This window comes from Desmodus rotundus, chromosome 2 (assembly GCF_022682495.2).
Source record: "Desmodus rotundus isolate HL8 chromosome 2, HLdesRot8A.1, whole genome shotgun sequence".
In the NCBI taxonomy this organism is placed as follows: domain Eukaryota; kingdom Metazoa; phylum Chordata; class Mammalia; order Chiroptera; family Phyllostomidae; genus Desmodus; species Desmodus rotundus.
The window spans coordinates 119,531,611-119,551,986 of NC_071388.1; the positions used below are offsets into that span (position 1 = coordinate 119,531,611).

At 40.7% G+C, this 20,376-nt stretch overlaps 1 protein-coding gene across 4 annotated transcripts in view; it reads left to right on the forward strand.

Moving 5' to 3' along the window:
* CCDC93 (coiled-coil domain containing 93) overlaps positions 1–20,376 on the forward strand; it is a 109,363-nt gene that overhangs the window by 38,619 nt on the left and 50,368 nt on the right. For all 4 annotated transcript variants that reach the window (XM_045203022.2, XM_045203024.2, XM_024569761.3 and 1 more), the window contains 5 exons: positions 4,982–5,018; positions 7,518–7,610; positions 7,890–7,940; positions 8,828–8,914; positions 20,031–20,147. In XM_045203022.2, coding sequence (XP_045058957.1) covers positions 4,982–5,018; positions 7,518–7,610; positions 7,890–7,940; positions 8,828–8,914; positions 20,031–20,147 — 385 coding nt within the window. The remainder of the gene's footprint in view (positions 1–4,981; positions 5,019–7,517; positions 7,611–7,889; positions 7,941–8,827; positions 8,915–20,030; positions 20,148–20,376) is intronic.

Consider the following 20,376-nt stretch of genomic DNA (forward strand, 5'->3'; position numbering starts at 1 on the left):
CATATTGTCCTACAGCCCCTTTAAACTATCTGCATTCCTTTTTAGTCTTTTTTCATTTTATTGCTCTGACTGGGTGTTTTTATGTGTACCTTTAATTTGCTGATTTGATCCTTTGCTTCACCTAGCCTGCTTTTTTTTCCTTCTAGTGTATACTTCACTTCAGATATTGTATTCCTCATTCCTCCTGGTTATTTTTCATAGTTTCTATGTCCCTTTTCATGCTGATGTAGTTCCTTGTCATTCTCATTGAGTTCCTTTAGCATCCTTATAACCATTACTTTGAACAGTTATATCTGATAAATTGCTTGCCTCAGTTTTTTTAGCACTTTTTCTGTGGATTTCTCCTTTCCTTTCAATTGGTGATTGTTTCTTTGCCTCTGCATTTTAGGTGGCTCTTTTTGTTTGTTTCTGTGTGTTAGAGTGATTAGCTTTGACTCCCTGTCTTTGTTGAGTGGCTTTCTGTGGTAGGAATCCTGTGGGACTCAGTGGTACAGTTTCCTTGTACTCCTGATGTGGGTACTCTAGAGATGCCTTTTATGCAGTTTATGTGGGCTCTCTTGTTGTAATTGGGTTTTGGTTGTCGGTGGCTCATTCATTGGTGGGTTCTCACCTCAGGCTGGCTGACTGAGTGTTACAGCCCCCACCACATCTTGTATGCTGTCGTACAGGAGCTGCCAGAACAAAACATCCCAGCAATCAAAACTTACACCAGCAAAATACCTCTCAACAACTACCACGATACCAACAACAAGTGAGCTAAGATTTATAAAGGTGGGAAGAGAGTAAAAACGTTATATGAAAGGGAAAAAGAATATGAGGTGACTAACAGGAAGAAAAATGATTTTGAGAGGGTAGGGGGAGGAGAAATAAGAGTAGGGAATAGAGACAAGGTAAGGAAAAGGAAAAAAATAAAATTTACAATGTTAAATAAAATAGGGAGGGAATAGGTAAACCTGAATAAGAAAAGAGAATAGTAAAATACAAAATTTGGAGAAAAAAATAATGGAAAAATAGGAACAAATTGAAGAAAAACAACCACCGCAGCAATATCTATGCCAAAGGGGCAAAGCTTCATAAAGATGGAAAGAAAATAATAGCATTATAAGAAAGAAAAGAGATTATGAGAGGTCTAAAGGAAAGAAAAATGATTTCAAGAAGATACAGGGAGGAGAAACAATAAGCATATGTATTAGAAACAAGGCTAAGAAAGGGAGAAAATAAAATTTAAAATGAAGGTAAGATAGAGCAGGAGGAAGGCAAAATGGAGTAGGACAGGGGAACAGTGAAAAATGAGATTTAAAAATTTTAAAAATAGTGAACAATAGGAAACAAAATTGAAGAAATGCAACAATAACCCTAATATCAATGACAACTGAGGAAATATTAATAAAGGTGGAACTACAATAAAGATATTATAAGAAAGGGAAAAGAATGTGAGATGACTAATGGAAAGAAAGATGGTTTTGAGAGCATGGAGGGAGGAGTAATAGTAAGAATAAGGAATAGAAACAAGGTGTAGAAAGTGAAAAAATAAAATTTAAAAGAATAATAAGAAAGAGAAGGATGAAAACAAAATAGAGTAAGAAGAGGGAAGAGTAAAATATGAGATTGGAATTAAAACTAAAAAAAATTTAAAAATATAAAAGTAAAACAAACATATATATAAATAAAAATAGTGAATAGTAGGAACAAAATTGAAGACAAAGAAGCAATGTTAAAAAGCTATGCAGGAGAAAAAAATAGCACAAATAATGAAAAAAATGAGGTAAAATTGATCTCAGCAGAGTCTAGTGTTTGTTGGCCTACTGTCTTCCTTCAGGATCCTTTCCTGATGTCAGGTGGTGTCATAGTCTAGCTTTCGGCAGCCAGTTTGAAGCTATAAGCAATCTACAGTCTGTGGCTGTCTCCTTCACGCTTGCCTCATCCTTTCTGTTCTGCCCTAATGGCTTTTTATCAGCACAAGGCCCAGGGGTGGTTCATCCAACAGCACATCTGACAGCACCACATGTACCACCTCCACCTGCTTCCAGAGGGAGCCTCTGGTGTGATCAGGGGGGTGGGATCCGAGGATCATCCCTCAGGAGGCCCTGTTCAGTGTCTAGGGAAGATGGTAGGTATGTTCCCCTACCCCTAGGCCAAATGTCTTGGTCTGTCCCAGATTATTTCCAATAATATGTAGTTTCTAGTTTATTAGCTGTCTGTTTCATGTTAGGGGCCAATGTCTGTAAAAGGGTGAGCTCTTTCCTGCTTGGTGCTGATGGCAGCTCTATGAGAGCTGAGGCTGGGTGTAGCCTGAATACTTACTGCTGCACCAATTTTTGATCTCTCTGCTCTGCTCTTTTCAGTGGAATAGGGCCCAAAGAGGAGCCAGCATAGGATCTAATAAAAGTTCATAAAGGGCTCCTTTGGAGATTCTCTTTCTTTCCCCTACAGATAGGTGCTCAGCAGTGGGTTTTTGAGCCTGGCCTTACTGTGTGGAGTTTGCTGTCATGCAGGTGGGGGTTGGGCACATCTTCCTCTTCCCAGAAATTTGTACTCCATGGTTTGAGTGGCCCTGCCTGGCTACAAAGAATCTCAGGTGCTCAGCTCCTGTCCATACAGTTCCCAGCTCACTGCTCTTGCAGGGCCCTCAGACCCAAACCCTCTGTTCTGTGTGCACCCCTCCCCCACCCCAATTGCCAGCTATGCTGGATAGGGCCCTGCAGTGTACAGCCTTCCACTCTACCTGGCCAGCTGGGTTCAGCATGCATGAATCGCATTTTGAATCTAGCCTCTTTGCTGTGCATATGCGTGGGTTCCCTACTCAGCCATGCCTCCACTCCTCTCTTTAAAAAAGTCCCTACATGTCACCCACACTGCAGCCCTGTTCCACTGCCTGGCTCTCTGTACACTCCACTTCCCCAAAAGGCAAGTCTTTCTCAATCAGGTCTGGCCGCAGCCTGCCAGTGCCTCCGACAGTCTTAGGAGCTAGAATTTCTCTCTTGAACTCTTCCAGTTGGCTCTGTAGGTGTAGACATTCTACTTGCTCTGTGTGTGCAGCCTGAGTCTCCCAGACTCCATATATCCTCCCAGGTGTCTCCTGATTAGGGTTGGGGGTTCCCTGTATGGGACTGGGACCGCTACCCCACTCCAGGAGGGGTGAGAGTTACTAAGCTGCTTTCTCTCTCCTCTACTGCAGGGACCTCATGCAGAGTACCTTCCCTTCAACTTATAAAATCTCTTACTGGATGGAGCAAAGCCTCCTCTTTACCTCATGGCTTCAAAATTCTTATCAGCTAAGATTCTGTTGATTGTTCATGTCACTTGTTGGAAGATCAGCTGAAAATCCCTGCTGGGGGCAGGAGCAAGTAGGCTCAGCTTCCACCTACTTGGCCGCCATCTTACCCCTCTGCACTTTGGGTCTATAGATTTATGCCTAATGGTTGTGCATGTTGTGCCCAGCAGTTAACTTAGTGGTTTCTCTGATTATATGACAATCTATTGCATAGTCAGGTGATACTTTTGGCTTCTTGATTTCTTTGTTTTCTTTCACTTGTTTTAGTTTATTTATTTCAACACATATTGGAAATAGCAAATGTAAAAGTAGCATCAGTGCCCTCCAGGAGAAGGCTGCAGACATGGAAATAGGTAGTTATACATGATTGCCATGTAGGAAGTGGGGGAACATGTATAGACGTAGGAGGGATGGATCATCTAGGGCAGGGTGTCTGTGCATGAGGACACTTTGGAGAAAAGGAGGCTTTAGAGCTGAAGTGAGAGGAGTGGATAGGAAAATAGAAGGGGAGAAGACACCCCAGTGTGTACAAAGCTGTCTGTTCAGGCTGGGTGCAATGGAGCATGTATGGGTGAGCTGCAGGAAGGCTGTTAGGCAGGGCCATAGAAAGGAAGCCCTAATGAGAGTGCCCAGGAGGTCCTGTTTTGTCTTGAGGGAAGAGGCCTGTTGTTGATTGGTGCAGATCAGGCCAATGGGAAGTTGGATAAGTATGGGGAAGAAGCCCTGGTGTGGCTCAGGACTGAGCACCAGCCTGTGAACCAAAGGGTCACTGATTCAATTCCCAGTCAGGGCCCATGCCTGGGTTACAAGCCAGGTCCCCAGGACGGGGCATGAGAGAGGCAACCACACATAGATGCTTTTCTCTCTCTTCTCTCCCTCCCATCCACTCTATCTAAAACTAAATAAAATATTTTTAAAAAGGAGAATGGGGAAGAAGAGTGGGAATATAGTGAGGCTGGAGGCTGGAGACCAGCTAAGAGGGCAGCATACTGAAACATTAAGTGAGGCCTGGCATGAGTGAGAGCAGAGCCAGAGCCCTGAATCTGTATTTCTTAAATGGTTGCATGTAACTTTTATTTCCTTATAAACTTCTTATAGGTAAGTGAGGTTGGGTATTTTTCATCATCCTTTTTGTTTTAGGTCAAATGGCTTTTGCATTGTAATACTTACTTTAAAAAAGTAGATAGTAATTACAGCCAGAAAATAAACTAATTTAAACTAAAGTGCGTTTGTGAATTTTTTTGAATTTAAAGTTGAGTGACGTGAACACATTATTGGCAAAATGCTTAATTTATGCTTGAGAATAAAAAATGGGGTGGACTGAGGTTGTGAAAGTTGGCATTAGAAAGCATGTTTAGCTTGAGCAAATACATTCATATTTGTTTATACAGGTATTTTTAAGGCTCTTAGCTTACACTGTGGATCTGAAATGCAGCTCCTTCTTCAGAGTAACGATTGCACTTAAAGAGAATGTTGCACACTGCACTGTCTGGGAGTTCCCCCTTAAGTATCTATATGGCAAATAGGGTGGCTGGTCCTTTATTCAAAAACAGTGGAATATGTTTGTGGTATAGATATTTAAAGTATTTTCTCCAGTCACCAAATAGCCTAAATTCACTTTTCATATAAAAATCCAATGAAAATGCATTTTACTAACTTTATATGATTTTTGAATAGTAATTGAACTCCTTTTTGTGTGGCCTGCAGGAGATACGGATTTAGCCGCCAGAGCAAAATAGAGAAGGTAAGAAAAGCATATATAATGGGAGAGAAAATTTGAGAGATGGAAGTGACCCTCCCTTTTGTCTCTGTCTCACACTGACAGGCTGCCCAGCAGGGGTGGGAAGGCAGGGCTACTGCCCAGCGGGCTCTGGTCCTTGGGCAACCCAGGGCTGTGAAGATGTGCTTCACCAGGCTAGGGGAGCTGAAGTGGCAGCCTCATCTGGGGCTGGAAGTGAAGGGTGATTAGATGTCATGGCCCCTGGGTCAATCCTGTGGGGTCTAATAATTCTAAAAGTGTGAAGGCGAAGTCCACTGCCAAGACCCTGAACATTCCTCATCGAGTGGGAGAGACCACAGACAGGTGCAAACAGGATACTGGCAGTGAAATAGAACACAACCATAAATTACAGGCACTCCCCTGTACTAGGATAGCTAGTGTGGAAAAAATCAGGTAAGTCAAGATGGATTTTTCTAACTTCACAAATTAGTCTCAAAGATTTTTCTTCATTTATTTATTTATTAGTGATCCTTAACGTCAGAAGCAGGGCATGCACATAAATCTTATAGTGCCAGACCTTTACTGTGTTCCAGGTCCTTGGTTCAGAGCTCCACATGTATTTTTTCCACTTACTCCTCTGAACAACTCTATGAGGAACATGCTTATTCCTATATTTCAGATTAGAAAGGTGAGGCCCAGAGAGGCTCAGTCATTTGTCCAAGATCTCACAGCTTCTTAATTGCCATATTAAGAATCTGAATCCAGGTCTGTGTGACATCAAGTATGCACTCTTAACCACTGCCTTTAAAATAATAAAGTGCTAACTAAAATAATCAATGACCTCTTAAACAGTAGAGTTCTGCAGCGTGAGGTCTATTAATAATCTTTTTTCTCATTCCTCACCTGACCCCCAGATTTTCTGGAATGAGACACCACTCCTCCTTTTGTTCTCTTGCCACCCCTCCCTCTGTCTAGGTTCCACATCCTTCCCATTTTCGTTTTGGAGTCCTTCCCTGATCCCAGCCTCTTGTTGTGTCGGTCATCGGAGAGCCCTGACAGTGATTAAAGCATGCATTCTAAAGCCGGACTTGCTGGTTTCAAATCCTAACCTCATTCTTTCTCTGTGTGACTTTGGACAATATGCTTAATCATTGTTCCTTAGTTCACAGCATCTATAAAATGGGGGCAGTAATTGTACTACCTTGTAACATTGTTGTGAAGATTAAAATACAAAGGACACAGAGTGATCCACACATTTTAAACACTAGTTGTTGTTATTATTATAATTATTGTTATTATTTCATTAGCAATCAGTCATGCACTGATTATATCTTTTTTTGGCTTTCTTGTTATTTATTTTTTCCACATTTGTGTTTTCACTCAACCAGTCATTTCCTCCAAAACAAGGCATTTTTTTTGGATTTCAGTATGTCATGTGGCATCTGATATATAAGAATTTGATGCATACATTTAATTTAATGTATGATTTCAGTCTTAAAGGAATGTTTATGCATATGACTATATCCTGGAATAAGGTTGATTATAATTGGAAAAATCATGAAATGCCCATGAAAGAGTATTCGCATCAGGCTCATCTTCTCATTCTTGTGTCAGATGGCACATTTGAACTGGAAGTCTTGTTCCCTATAGATACACACAGCAGTTGGGAGCTAGGGTGTTCCCCAGGGTCAGTTGTAGACTTGTTATAGAAAAGCATTCCAGAATTGGAATTGTCTGAGAAGGGAATTTGAGACCAGTCCTCTCTTTCAACCCTAGAAGACTCTAATATCCAGAGAAGGCAAGCCTGAGGTCACCCAGGTGATTGATGGCAGAGGTGGAATTAAAACCAAGAACTGAAGACTCCCAACCCACATTTGAGGAACCGTAGTTAATTCAAATATCTTAAGTGTGGTGTGGTACATTTAGGGCCTGAGACTGGATACAGAATGTGGAGCTTGATCACCAGGTGAAGCAGTTTAGATTTTTATCCCTTAGGCCAGTGGCTTTCAAACTTTATTGACTTCAAGTTTCATAAAGCAGTACTTAACCCTTGACTACCTGCAAAGCACTCTGATATGTTCTTTCTTTATTATTTTTATTTAATCTGTTTAGATGCTCGTCCTACCTAAATTATTTTCGTGTCCCACTAATAGGTCTCAACTGGCAGTTTTGAAAAGCCCTCCTTTAGGCATTGATCTGTTCTTGAAAGCATTAAAGTAAGGGAAAGACCCTATCAAAATGTAAGGATAAGTCTGGCAAATGTGAATGATTTCATAGGGATTTAATTGGCAAGCAGTTTAGTAATGGAGACAGGGATTGGCCGGGTTCTGAAGCTCAACCTGCTTGCTCTGCTGTTGGAATGGAAACTCGGGTCTCTGGATTTTCCATTCTTTCTCAGGGATTGGTTCAGCTCTCCAGATCTGTGTGTTTTCTTTCACAGCCTCATGCCTCTTTGCAGTATTGTCCTTTCTCTACTGAGTCTCCAACTCCAATGCTCAGCTGATTTTGCATCTTGCCTTCTAGGCTGAGGACAAGAAAACAGCACTTCCCGCAGGGATCTCAGCTGCAGAAAAAGCTGATGCTCATGAGGAAGATGAGCTTCAAGCTGCTGAAGAGGTATGTAGCCCACATAGGTCCCCTGAAGGTCCCCTGCTTAACCATTTAGGAAGAAATTTCACTTTCATCCCCAGCTTTCCAGAATGGCCAGGTGCTTCCCTCAGCCAGCTGCTGTTAGTTGACCTTTCACACCCTTTCCACTTTGCTTTTATCACCTCTCATAAGACTCTCCATAAAAGGAAATCAAACAAAACACTGTCCTGTTTAGACATACTGTGTTAGTCTTAGGTGGTCAGAATCTACTCTACTCACTGCTTCTTCTCTGCATTCCTCTCTTAGCAGCGTATTCAGTCACTGATGACCAAGATGACTGCAATGGCAAATGAAGAGGTGAGGTGGGAGTGGTTGTGGGGGAGGGTGTGGTGTGGAGATGGGGACTTGGAACCAACCTGCTTGGCTCTGTGGGGCCTCTTGCCAGAGGAACCACCTTTTTCAGAGCCCTGTCTTTTCAGCACTCAGTGCTTCCTGCTTCCTAGGGCTCTCTCTTTTGGGAAGCTTTTTATAGTGTTGCCATCCATCCATGGGAACCTCTAGGAGGAAGACTTGAGGGACCCTTGTGAAGAAGGCAGGATATTCCTACTGGGACAGCACCATATGGGCCTCGGTGAAATAGCCATGCTTCAGTTCTCCTTCTTCACAACCATGAGTTGCATCCCATGCCGAGGGAACCACTGTCTTCTGTTTGCTTCCTACCATCTAGGTAGAAAATAGAATACCGAATTTAGAGTTGGTCTTCTCAGAAGTCAAGGGCTTTCCAGGAGGTTTAACCAAGAACTTTGAAAGGATCATTTCTTTGGAAGTCAGGAAAGGCCTGTGGTAGTGATATTTTAGGAGTCCTGAGATTATTCTCCCATTTGACCTTCCTTTTTCCCTGAGTCCTAAGGCTGCCAAGTTCCCTACAGGCTCTGTGTAGTGCCCTTTAGGAAGAGAGACCTTGGGATGGAGTATAAAGGATGAAGAATGATTTTCCAGAGGTACCCAGGATGCCAAGAGAATCTGGCAGTGAGCCAAGTGCCTCAGGAAGTGGGGAAGGTAGCTGCACATTTGTCCTGAAGCTTGTTTTCTCCCTTCCTTGTTGATGAATACATAAACAAAAGCCGAATTATTTTCTCCCTGGGAATATTACCTGTTTTGTTGTAGTACTCAGAGTGTTAGGTTTCCCAGTTCTGCGACAGACAAGGCATGGCCTTGAGAACACACCCTCCCTGTGATTGCAGAGCCGTCTCACCGCAAGCTCCGTGGGCCAGATCGTGGGACTCTGCTCCGCTGAGATCAAGCAGATTGTGTCTGAGTATGCAGAGAAGGTATGTGGGGGCTCAGCTGGAGTCTTTGCCTCAGGTAATGCCCCAAAGATTTGTCCTTTTTCTCTACACCCTCCCCTAGCAGTGATGGAGGCAGGTTGTAATTCGTCAGCTACACTTGTCAAAAAACATATGTCTCACAAAGCCATCAGCATTTGCCCATTAACTAAATTAATTTTCTTTTCAGTGCCTATTTTTCTATAAACATAAAGAGAAAACCTGTCTCTCAGAACAATTATCACCTCTGATAAATCGATGCCTGAGGTGTACAGCACAGGCATTTTTCCTTCCCTACCAGGCTTCTTATGACTTGGGCTCAGTTTGGTGATTGGGCTGAGGAATGAAGCTTTGCCACTTAGGAGATAAACCCCATAACTCAGCCCAAGGCAAAATTTTTTGTTCCACTGTATTTAAAGGGTATAGAATGAACATAAGCCTGAAAGTCATATTTCAGTGCTATATTTTTTTCATGCTGAGAATAGGCAGCAGGACCTTGAATATCTCAGGGAGACAGTGATTAATCATTTTGCACATAACTGATTCTGGTGTGGCTGAAAGGTAGTATCAGTAAAATCAAATTTACAAGGCATTGTCTCACATCCTTTCTTCCCCACCGTACTCATTCTGCCCCCCCTAAAATGTTCATGTCTTTTGAAGCATCCAGCTTTGCTTTCCCTGTCAAAAAATTAGCTCTGCTTTGACCCCTGTGCAATAGTCTCCTGAAGTGATTATGCAGATGATGTAATTGGGAAGGGATGTCACAGCGGATGGTCATCTCCCAATAAAAAAAAAACTCATAAGACTTGAAGATGTAGCTGTGTACTTTTAGGATAACCTAATCCTTTTCTGGGCAAACCTCAGAAGGCACTATGACCACTGTCACCTTCCCTTTGTTGTAAATTGAAATAGAGGACATTTTGGATTCTATGAAAGTTGGATTAGAAAACCCGTGTTAAGAAGCATTGATCTGGGGAACAGGGGCAACAGAACCTCTCCCCCAGACAGTCGAAACCAGCTCACTCACTGTCTTGCTCAGAAGGCCAGAAAAGAGTAAAATTACAAATAGTTTTGGATCGCTCTCTTTCCAAAGACATATAATTTAATTTCTCAGAGAGAATTGGAGGTCAGGAGTGCATTACTTGATTAGCTGTGGTGTTTGCATTGAGTAGATCATATAGCATTAAAGATGATGATTTTTAAAATTAAATTGCCTTTAATCCTAATCCCATATCACAGGTATTTGACATTTGCATATTGCCTTCTAGTGTTTGTTTCTGATACCATAGTTGTACCTAGTTGCAATCATCATGTATTTCTAAAAGAGGTAGAACAGCGTAGTTAAAAACACAGCATTTGGAGTCATATTTTGATTCATATCTGTCTCCTCTACTCCCAGCTATGTGATGATGGCCAATTTATTTAACCTTTCCTTGCCCTTAGTATCTTCTTCTGCAAAATGGAAATAATATTACTTTCTTGACATTGTGAAGATTAAATGAACTGACCAAAATGCCTAAAATAGTGCCTGGCACATTATAGCTGTTCAGCTAATGGGTAACCTTTATTTTCATTTTTATAGTCTGCATTTTTTTTGTCACATCAGACCCTAAGCACCTTCTGTTTTAGCCTTCATGATTATGTGAATACTAGGTAAGCCATGTGTTGATACAACACAATTCATTAAACATTTTCCAACTGTTAGACTTTTAAGTTGTTTCTGTTTGCCATTGTAGATAATACTGTTGTAAAGTCTGAGCAAGTATTTTCTGCTAAAACGTTTCCTAGGAGTTGGTGATTGGGTAATGACTCCTGTGTGTTGCCTTATAAATAAGTTGTAACAGTATAAAGTACTATCAGTAATGAAGAGCCAAAGACCACTAGGGACACACCTCTAGTTGAACAAGTTGAGTTTGTTGCTGGTTCTATGGGGAGACCCCACAACAATGGGGAACCATGCAGCATCTCAATAAGGAGACAGTAGAAAAGACTTGTTATAGGATTTAGCCTTGTTTTAGGTCATTGGGTGAAAGTTCAAGAGCCTAATGCTTTGCTCTGTGTTGGATGCTTTAAGGAAAGGCAATTCAGTGAATGGACATCTAAGTAAATCTCATATATATACACAATGGGGGTGAATCAAGGTTAAAGTTGTGTACTTATATTAGCCAATATAGGGGGATGTTTGGTCATTTGAGGGATTTGGGCAATGTTGAGGTTTTTGTTCATGTTCAGACATGATTACAGAATGGTCATAATTTTTGCCTCTGTCTTTATGACCTTGTCTGGCGTTGACGTTTTTTTGGAATTGTTTGTGGTTAACAGCAAGGCCTAGCACAGGACAAGTACAGGACAGCTCAATCAACATCAAGGCCTTGTTGAGACTAGCTCTTAGATATCAGAGGCTGCTCTTCTCTTTCTCTATGGGTTTTTTTTTTTTTTTTTTTTTTTTTGTCGAATTAGTTATCTATTGCTACATAGCAATATTATCACAGATGTGGCTTAAAACAACACACATTATTACCATATAGTTTGTGTGGGTCAGCAGTTGAGTACAGCTTAGCAGAGTTCTTTGTTTTAGACTCTTACCAGGTTGCAATAGAGGTGCTACCTAGGGTTGCCATCTCATATGAGGATCAACAGGGGAAGAATTCGCTTCTGAGCTCTTACGGTTGTTGGCAGCATTCAGTTCTTGCTGGCTATCAGCTAGAGGCTGCCTTCATTTCCTTGCCATGTGGGCCTCCCCAGCATTGTGACTTGTTTCATCAAGGCCAGCAAGGGAGAGCGCTTTCTCACAAGACACATTACAGTTTCATCTAACATAGTTATATACATGCAATCACATACATCTCATATCCTTTGCTGTATTCTATTGGTAGAAGCAAGGCACAGGTCCCACCCATATTCAGTAGGAGGTATTACACAAAGGCCTGAACACTAGGATGCAGAGATTATGGGACCATTTTAGGATTATCTACCACAATGTGTTTTTTTCTCTCTTTAATCTTACTGCCATAAAATGAGCTTAAACCAGGCACTGCCAATTTATCTAAAACCCCCATGTCCCTACCTTCAGGGTCTCTGTAGTGAAACTGTTGGAAGTAGAGATGGGATTGAGGAATGCCCAGGAGGGAAGTCATCAGTGGTACTTTGAAAGAAACACAAATTAGGCTGAGATCAGGGTAGACTTTTGCTTAGTGAAGAAAAGGGACAAAATAGTTTTGGGAGGATGAAAGTGTGAAAATTATTTTGTAACCAAGGAATGAATCAAACAGCCTGCCTGGTACAGGTGCTTAGAAAGTCAACAGACAGTGGGATATAAAAATGAGGTTAAAATATATATGTAGGCTTCTTTTTCATTTGTTCAAAAGTTCTTACAACAATGTAACATGATAAATAATCCACATATTTCAAAGCAAGTCTCTGAGATATGTAACTCAATATGGTTCCTGTAAAACATAAGGGAAAAGGAACATGAAGAAGCTTCGTATAATTCATGGGTGTCAGTAGGCTCTTGGCCAAGGAGCACCATCTCCCTTTGTTTCCCAAGGGTAACAGCCTTCTTAAAATGTGCTAGATGAGACTCAGAACCATCAGAAATTGAGTTGAATGGAAGTCTGACAAATACAGAATTAAAGAAACCACATCCATCCAGACTGGTCTGAGGGGTGCAGACATGGAACAGCTTGGTTCCACATCCACATGTGGTAGATAAAAATTCGGAAGGGATATCTGAGGAGTGAGGAGTCCCAGCCCCACATTAGGCTTCCCAGTCCAGGGTTCCAGTGCCAGGAATATAATAAGTCCCCATAACTTCTGGCTGCCAAAACCAGCAGGGATTGAGTCAGTGGAAGAGACTTCTGGAGTCTCAAGCAGTTCCCCTTAAAGAACCCACACACAGACTTATTCAGACTCACTCCCTCTGAGCTCCAGCACCAGGGTAGCAGCTTGAAAGGTGCCAGTGACATACAGGGAGGAACTGAAGTGTCTGGCATCAAGGTAGGAGCTGGGGGACAGCTTTCTCTTAGACAGAAAGGCAGGCAGAAGCCATTGTCCCTTCTTTGAGCCCTCCCCCAACAGCCACAGAGCCAGCAGGCAGGTGCCATATCTGAGACTCTATCAACCTGGCTAAAACACTATTTGTCCAGCCCTGGAGATCCCCTGAGACTCTGTCCCATCCAACCTGTTAACCCTGACTTAAAAGAATAAGAGGGCTTTGGGCTGAGTAAAGACAACTATACACCAGGAACCTTGCCTGAATGAGAAGGTGATGGGAAGCTTAGCAACCAGCAGCCTCTGGCTACTTTATTAGAGAATCAGGCCTGAGCTGGAATCAGGGCGATTTCTAATAAGCTTAAGTGTGAATATTTCTAATTCCATCATCTGGTTACACCCCCAAAAATCATTTTTACCATTTTTCTAGCAGCACTGGCATATAGAGTAGAGGAAGAATGTGGAGCAAAGGAGGAGTTGACTTCTTAGGAACCTCTTGCTGTGGCCACAGATGGAAAAACCCAGGTTGGGGATCAAGAGGGTGAGAGTAGGGGTGGATTATTTTTTTAAGATTTTATTTATTTATTTTTAGAGGGGAAGGGAGGGAGATAGAGAGGGAGAGAAACATCAGTGTGTGGTTTCCTCTTGTGCACCCCTTACTGGAGACCTGACCTGCAACCCAGGTATGTGCCCTGACTGGGAATTGAACTGGTGACCCTTTGGTTCAGAGGCCAGTGCTCAATCCATTGAGCCATACCAGCTTGAGTAGGGGTGGATTTTTATACCCCTTCCTTCTAGACTTGTTTCTTCACATAAGGTCACATAGACAAGTCATAACTGAAATCTGCATACTTCTGGAGGGCCAGGATTTCATCTTTTGTCTCTGTTGCCAGACATTACTCAGTAGAGGCTGGTGGATGACTGGAAGACTGTGGAGACTCACCAAGGCCATGACGGGTGACTTCCCTTCTTAAGATAGGCCCCTCTGTGATGTTGTGTGGATCAGCTCCTTGTTGTTTCCTCCACAGCAGTGCTAACGAAGCACCATTTCATTTGTCTCTGCCTGTCTCCCAGGACTAGAATGTGTTTGCTGTCAGTTAGGGCTGGGTTCACTGTATATCGACAGTGCCTAACATAATGGGATTTTCATAAACACTTATTAAAGGAAGGAAGAACGGTAGGAAGGGAGAAGAAGGAACAAGAAGAGCTTTTTGAAAACTCTCTCTGGCACAATTTAGGCTTGGGGAGAAGGTGGAGGATACAGCCCCTTCATTTATGAATGAATCAGGTTTTCCCAACTAGAATGTGAAGGTCCAGTGGTAATACCTGTGTCTTTTTCCACATCTGCAATGTCTTCTACTCTGCTGAACACATAATAGGGTCTGATCAAAGGTTAGTTGAACCAAACCAAGGAAGATAGGAAGAGAAATTTACAGCTGTAATTAGAATTTAGAGAAAGGAACCTAGTATATCTGGAGAGAATCATTCTAAATATGTTTGTGTTTCCAAACTGCTTCAAGATTTCCTAAATTCTGGGTGACTAGTGAGATAAACAGTAACTTACTACCAGCAGGGAGAATGGTATTGCTAATGAATTGTCAATGTGGTAGAATTGTCTCAAGTCTCACAGGACAGCCTATACCTTTCAGGGTCTTTATCAATTTGGATAAAGACATAAGAATTATTTTTGTCAGATTTGAACATCATTTAATTGAAAGCTAGAAAAGAAGAGGTGGCTAGTACACTGGAGAATGGAATCAATATTCAAAAATATCTTAGATTGAAATTTTGAGCCAAACCAGTAAATTCATTTTTTAAAGAAGGTAAGTGTGAACTATTTTATTTAGTTTCAGAAAAATCAGTTGTACCAATTCAGGATTTGGTGAGGACACCATCTAACCTGACAGTAGCTCATGGGGATAAAAGTGAGAGGTTTGGATTTTTTTACATACATCCTAAATGTTAAGTGCATTCTTACCTTGGGACCCCAGAGCGGTGCCTTAGATTCAGCAATATTACGTGAATGTGTTTCTTTGAAATTAGTGCGAGTCGAGAATATTGAAAAGAACATTTATGTATTCAGCTTCATTAATAGAAGCAGGGTGTAGATCAGGGAAAGTAGATGGGTATTCCCATGCTATCTGCTGTTCTCAGACTATACCTGGAGTACTTGAATATTTCATTCATGAGCTAGGGTATGTTCAGGGGAGAATAGCCAAGATGGAGAAAGTTACTGACATCTTGTTATAAAAAGGAGAGAGGAAAGATCTGTGATGCTTCTACATAAGATAAAGTAAACTGAAAGAATGATTACACTTATCTCTGTTGTTTCAGGGAGGAATGGGCAGGTGTACTTGTTTGAATCTTGGCAGACGTGATTTTGCTGTGTGTTTCTGCTGGCTTTTGTCATACTTGGACTTTGTGTGTACTTTTGATTTTTGACTGTGAGTTCATATTTCTTGGAAAGTTATCTGTAGCGTTTTTTTGAGGCCTAGAGTTGAAGTTCTGTTCTTCCAGACAAGATTTGCTTTTGCTTCTGGCAAGTACCTAGGGACACCCCAGCCCAGGTCTATTGTACTCATAGTCTTGACTTTGTGGATTTTGGGACCATCCAAGTAGTGTGTAAATTTAGATCGAAGAATGACATGTGCCATCAAAGAACATGTATAAAGGACACATGGACAAAGCCAAAGGGGGGTAGGTTCGAGGGTGAGAGGTGGGGGTGGATGGGGTGGGGGAGCGTGTTGTGGGGGGGAAGTGGAGACAACTGTACTTGAACAGCAATTTAAAAAAAAATAATCACACGTGGGCCAATCTGTTGTTACAAAATCTCATTGTAGATGTTTTTCCTCTTAGGCTTGTGTCAAGGTTTATGTACCACAGGTGCTGAATTAAAAAATCAAAGGTTGATATCACCTGGTTTTTGCAAATATGCTCAAGATAAAAGCCAACTTCAATGGATTCACATACCTTCCTGATTTCCACTTTCACTAGCTTTTTGGCCTTCTAAGATTTCCTACATTCTTGCTAGCTTATAGATTTTTTAAAAGATTAAATAAATAAATATTTTCTATTTTCTATTTGTTTTTAATAGGAGGGTTCATCAAGGTGCCAGTAACTGCAGTTCATCTATTCAGTAGAGAACTTCTGGCACCCTCATGAGATAGGGATCTTTACTATTGACAGGTTAGTGACCATATTTGGGGAGGGGAGTAATATAGGAGAGATTCCTGTACTAAAAAGAAGGTTTTTATGTAGATAACCTTTTGGTTATTTTCATTATGAAAATATATAGTTTTAGCTAAAGTAATCATTTGTTTTGTTTGTTTCTCTGAGGAACTTACTATTTTGAACTGAGCTAATATTATTGAATGACATTTAAATCTGATTCCCCTAAGAATGGAAGTTGTGAATAAATGTCAGTTATTAGAAAACATTGAATCTGAACTAGAAGTCATCTAATCCATGTTGTGGTTTTGAAAGCACGTTCTTAATCTGAAATGGTTGAACAAAATTAGATTGGTACTATAACCTTCACTCCAGTGTAAATGCAAGTGGAATATTTGTACATGGTTGGTAATTTTTTGAGAGATGTTATACTTTTCAAGTTGAAATCAATTAATATGCCCCAGGATTTGCATTTTTTCTGTCAGGAATTTACTGAAAAGCCCTCTTCCCTATTCTCCAGCTGGACAATTTTGTCTTATTCTTCAAGATCCAAGTTGGTCATCTTCAGTGTCCTTCCCACTGTGACTCTCAGTGAAAAGAATGTCAGATGAGACATACTGCTTTAAAGACCTGTTTTTGCCTTCATCAGTCTCATGCTTCGGGCTTTTTAGAGGGTATTTGAAAGAAATGAAACTCTTGGATTGCTTAATTAAAAGTATGTTTAAAAAAATAGAGCAATGAGCTTCCCATTGATTAGGTTAAGAAGTCTTTGCTGTTCAGCTCTGGAATAAATGATTTTTGACTTCCCATTAAAGAAAGCAGTTTGCATAGTACCATCTATAGACTCAAAAGCAAGTGGAGGAACTCACAGATTCATATGTACTATGGTCCTGCTCATGTGCATATTATTCATTTTAATTTGGCTGGAGAAATGTCAAATATGGAAATGGCATTCACTGTCCCAGTATTGGTGTACGTTAATGCTTTGCAGATACAAATTTAAGGGACTCCTCAGAGCAATGAGAATTGCTACTTAGCAATAAGAGAAAGGATTTTGAAAGCCCAGGTTTGCTGAGAATACATACTATTACTACAGAGATATAATAGTACATTTGTACAGAGACTTCAAGAGTCTTTCTGTGCACTGCTAATATTTTCTCTCTGTTTTTATGGTTATCTGAGTCACCTGTCTAGTAAAAGAGTGGACTCAGAAAGGATTTTCCCCTCTGGGTGTTAACATAAATGGTGGGTGGGCCCACTCCATTGATTGGAGCTCAGTGCTATGAGGCTGTCCCAATCAATGACTGGAGCCAATAAAGAATTCCCAAGTGAGTCAGGCCCCTTAGAATAAAGTAGTGGTTCTCAAAATTTTTAGTTTCAGGACCCTTTAGAACTCTTTAAATTACTGAGATCCCAATAGCTTATGTATTAATTCATTTACAAATAATAATAAATATATTACATATTAACATCAAAGCAATGATGTCATCACATGTCATGTAAAATCTGGAAAATTTTCATTATAAAGTTATGAGAATGAAAAAATATTAGTATTATTGTGGAAAGGATTTTGACCTTGAAGTCCCCCTGAAAGGGTCCTGTGAGAGTACACCGCTAAAATTTTAAATCTAGATAGATTAGATTAGATTGATAGATAGATAGATAGATAGATAGATAGAAAGAAAGAAAGAAAGAAAGAAAGAAGAGAGAGAAAGATAGCCAGCTATAGAGAGAAAGAGTAAGAGATAGACTATCCTGGAAATCTTTACAGATATCAAGATAGCTACTAGTTTCCCTTGAAGAAGAGTTCTTGGAAGTGAATTCAAAGGTCATAGTTTTAAAACAAAGCTGTGTGTGTACCACATACACTGATAAGAGGGTATGAAGTTTGGTGGGGAATGCAGTTTTCATTCTCTTGGATCTTTGGTCATAAAATCAGTTAATCGGCAAGAAAACCTACTAAGAGTTAGAGACATCATCCAACCCATGCCCAAGGTTCAGGATAGCATTGAATGAGTGTGTGCTCACCCTGGCAGACTCGAGGAGGTCTGGGACATGAGTGAGACTGATCCCCCATGGCCTGCCTGCCCACAACTTGGTCTGGTCCAAATCCAGACAAGCAGCTGGAGGAGATCAGGGTACTCAAGATAATCTGAACATCAACCCTAGGGATATACCATGTGGGGGTAGTTCTTGTGGATGGGGAATTAATTCTAATTTAAATGTCAATAAATCATGAGATAGAAGGCTTATGTCATTCTGCTGGTAAGGTAAAATGCTTTAAGGATATTCCAGTGACACTTTAGAAATCAGGGTCAAGTTGGATGTTAAAACCCAAATCTAAGTTATCTATAAGAAAAACGCTATTAAATAGATAGCAGACAAAAGTGGCCAAATTAGTAAAACAGTTCAGGATGTGATGCAGTCAAAGTAGAGCAGACATAATTAGTTAATTATAATTCTGTTTCTGACAGGTGATTTGGAAATTGAGAGGGGTGGTTCTTTCCTCTTCCTCCCCTTTTTTTGTGCTCAAATAATTTTCAGAAAGAATTCTCCTTCCTCAGACTACAGGTTGTGGATATCTTGATATGTCCAATTATATCTTTAAAAGGCAATTCCAATTCCCAGAAATCTGGATAAGCTGAAATGTGTTAGTTGACACTTTCCAAAATCCTAGGTTTTGAGACTAGATATGTTGCAAAGCCAAATGCTTTGTTTTTCTATTTCCTTTGTGGCCTACCAGCCCACAAGATAGAAAATGACATTTCTTACTGTTTTATGCAGCCACACCCTGCTGGTTGTTTCCTACCTCCAGAGTTGTTAAGGAGCTAAAAGTCATCACCTATTAATAATGCTGCTGAGTTATTGAGGGAAATCCTTACCCAAAATAAATGATGACTGTTCCATTTACTTTCTCCTCCTTCATACTTTCCCATCTTTTTGCCATGGGTAAACCTTCTGGACTTTCAAGCCCATGACGGCTGTTAAAACATACTAAGAAAATCAAATACCCAATTGTTGTATTGTACTTGAGCTTAAAATCAGTGATTTGCTTGGAATTGAGATGCTTCCAATAAAAAAGGAAATGTGGTTAAAAGGGTATTTAACTATTCGTGTTCATTTGGAAGATCGTAGTTCTGTCTCGGAGTTTCCAAATGAGTATTCTAAGTCCACCTATTGCAACAGGGCCAGCCCTTTTGTTTCTTTTTCCTGGGGCTTCTCCTTGGTGTCCTGAGGCATGTGTTTGTATTCAGCATCTACAACAGGCTGCTTCCTTCTTTGTGTGATTTTTCAGTAACGTTGCTACATTCACCTCATCACTTGATCCAGAAATCTCTCCCGTCCATTCTTGACAGTTTCTATATCCTCTGTCCAATCTTTCTTCTCCATTCCCCTCCTAATGTATATAATTTTAGGAATTTCCTACTAGCTTCTGTCAGCAACTTTTATGCCTCTCAAATCTATGCTCTGTGAACACCAGAAAAAGAGAAATAAGAAATGGTTAAACGAGCCCATGGGTGGGGAGAAATAAGTTGGGAGACTAATGTTTTTCATTGTAAGTGCTTCTGAGTGTTTAAACTTTTTAACATATGCTTATAGTACTTTGATGAAAGTGAAACAATTCATCATTCTTGATAGCTCCACAGTGGTAATATGAAGATGTGAATGTGACCATGTTATTCCTCTGTTTAAGACCTTTGATGATGCCCTTTGCCAGATGATAGCAATATAACCACAGTTAGGTTGATATTATATTCCTGTGCTCCGACACATGCCGTTCCCTGTGCCAAGAATGCAGTTACATGGATGGGGACTGATCTTTGTGCTGAGTTTCTTCTCTGGACCTACATTGTACACAGGAGCCAATGGTGCTCTGCCCATACTGAGCAGGAATGGATCTCTCTTACATGAACCAAGATGGACTGATTAAATCCTTTGGATTTGCCTTCCCTGTTTTCCACAGCAGTCTGAGCTATCAGCTGAAGAAAGTCCAGAAAAATTAGGAACCTCCCAACTTCATCGTCGGAAAGTCATTTCCCTGAACAAGCAGATTCTGCAGAAGACCAAACATCTGGAAGAGGTTGGTGTTTTCTTTTCATAATTTTATTCAAATAAAATGGAACCGTTGTTCAAGAAGTGAAAAATTGGGGGAGGAATTATGTCTTTGTGGTAAAATGGTCAAAGGAGGTTCCAGAACATGGGTCAGCAAACTATGGCCCTTGTGCCAACCCAGCCTCCACTTGTTTTTTGTAAACAAAGCTTTTTTGGAATAAATATACACCAATGTTTACATATTTTCTATGTTGTCA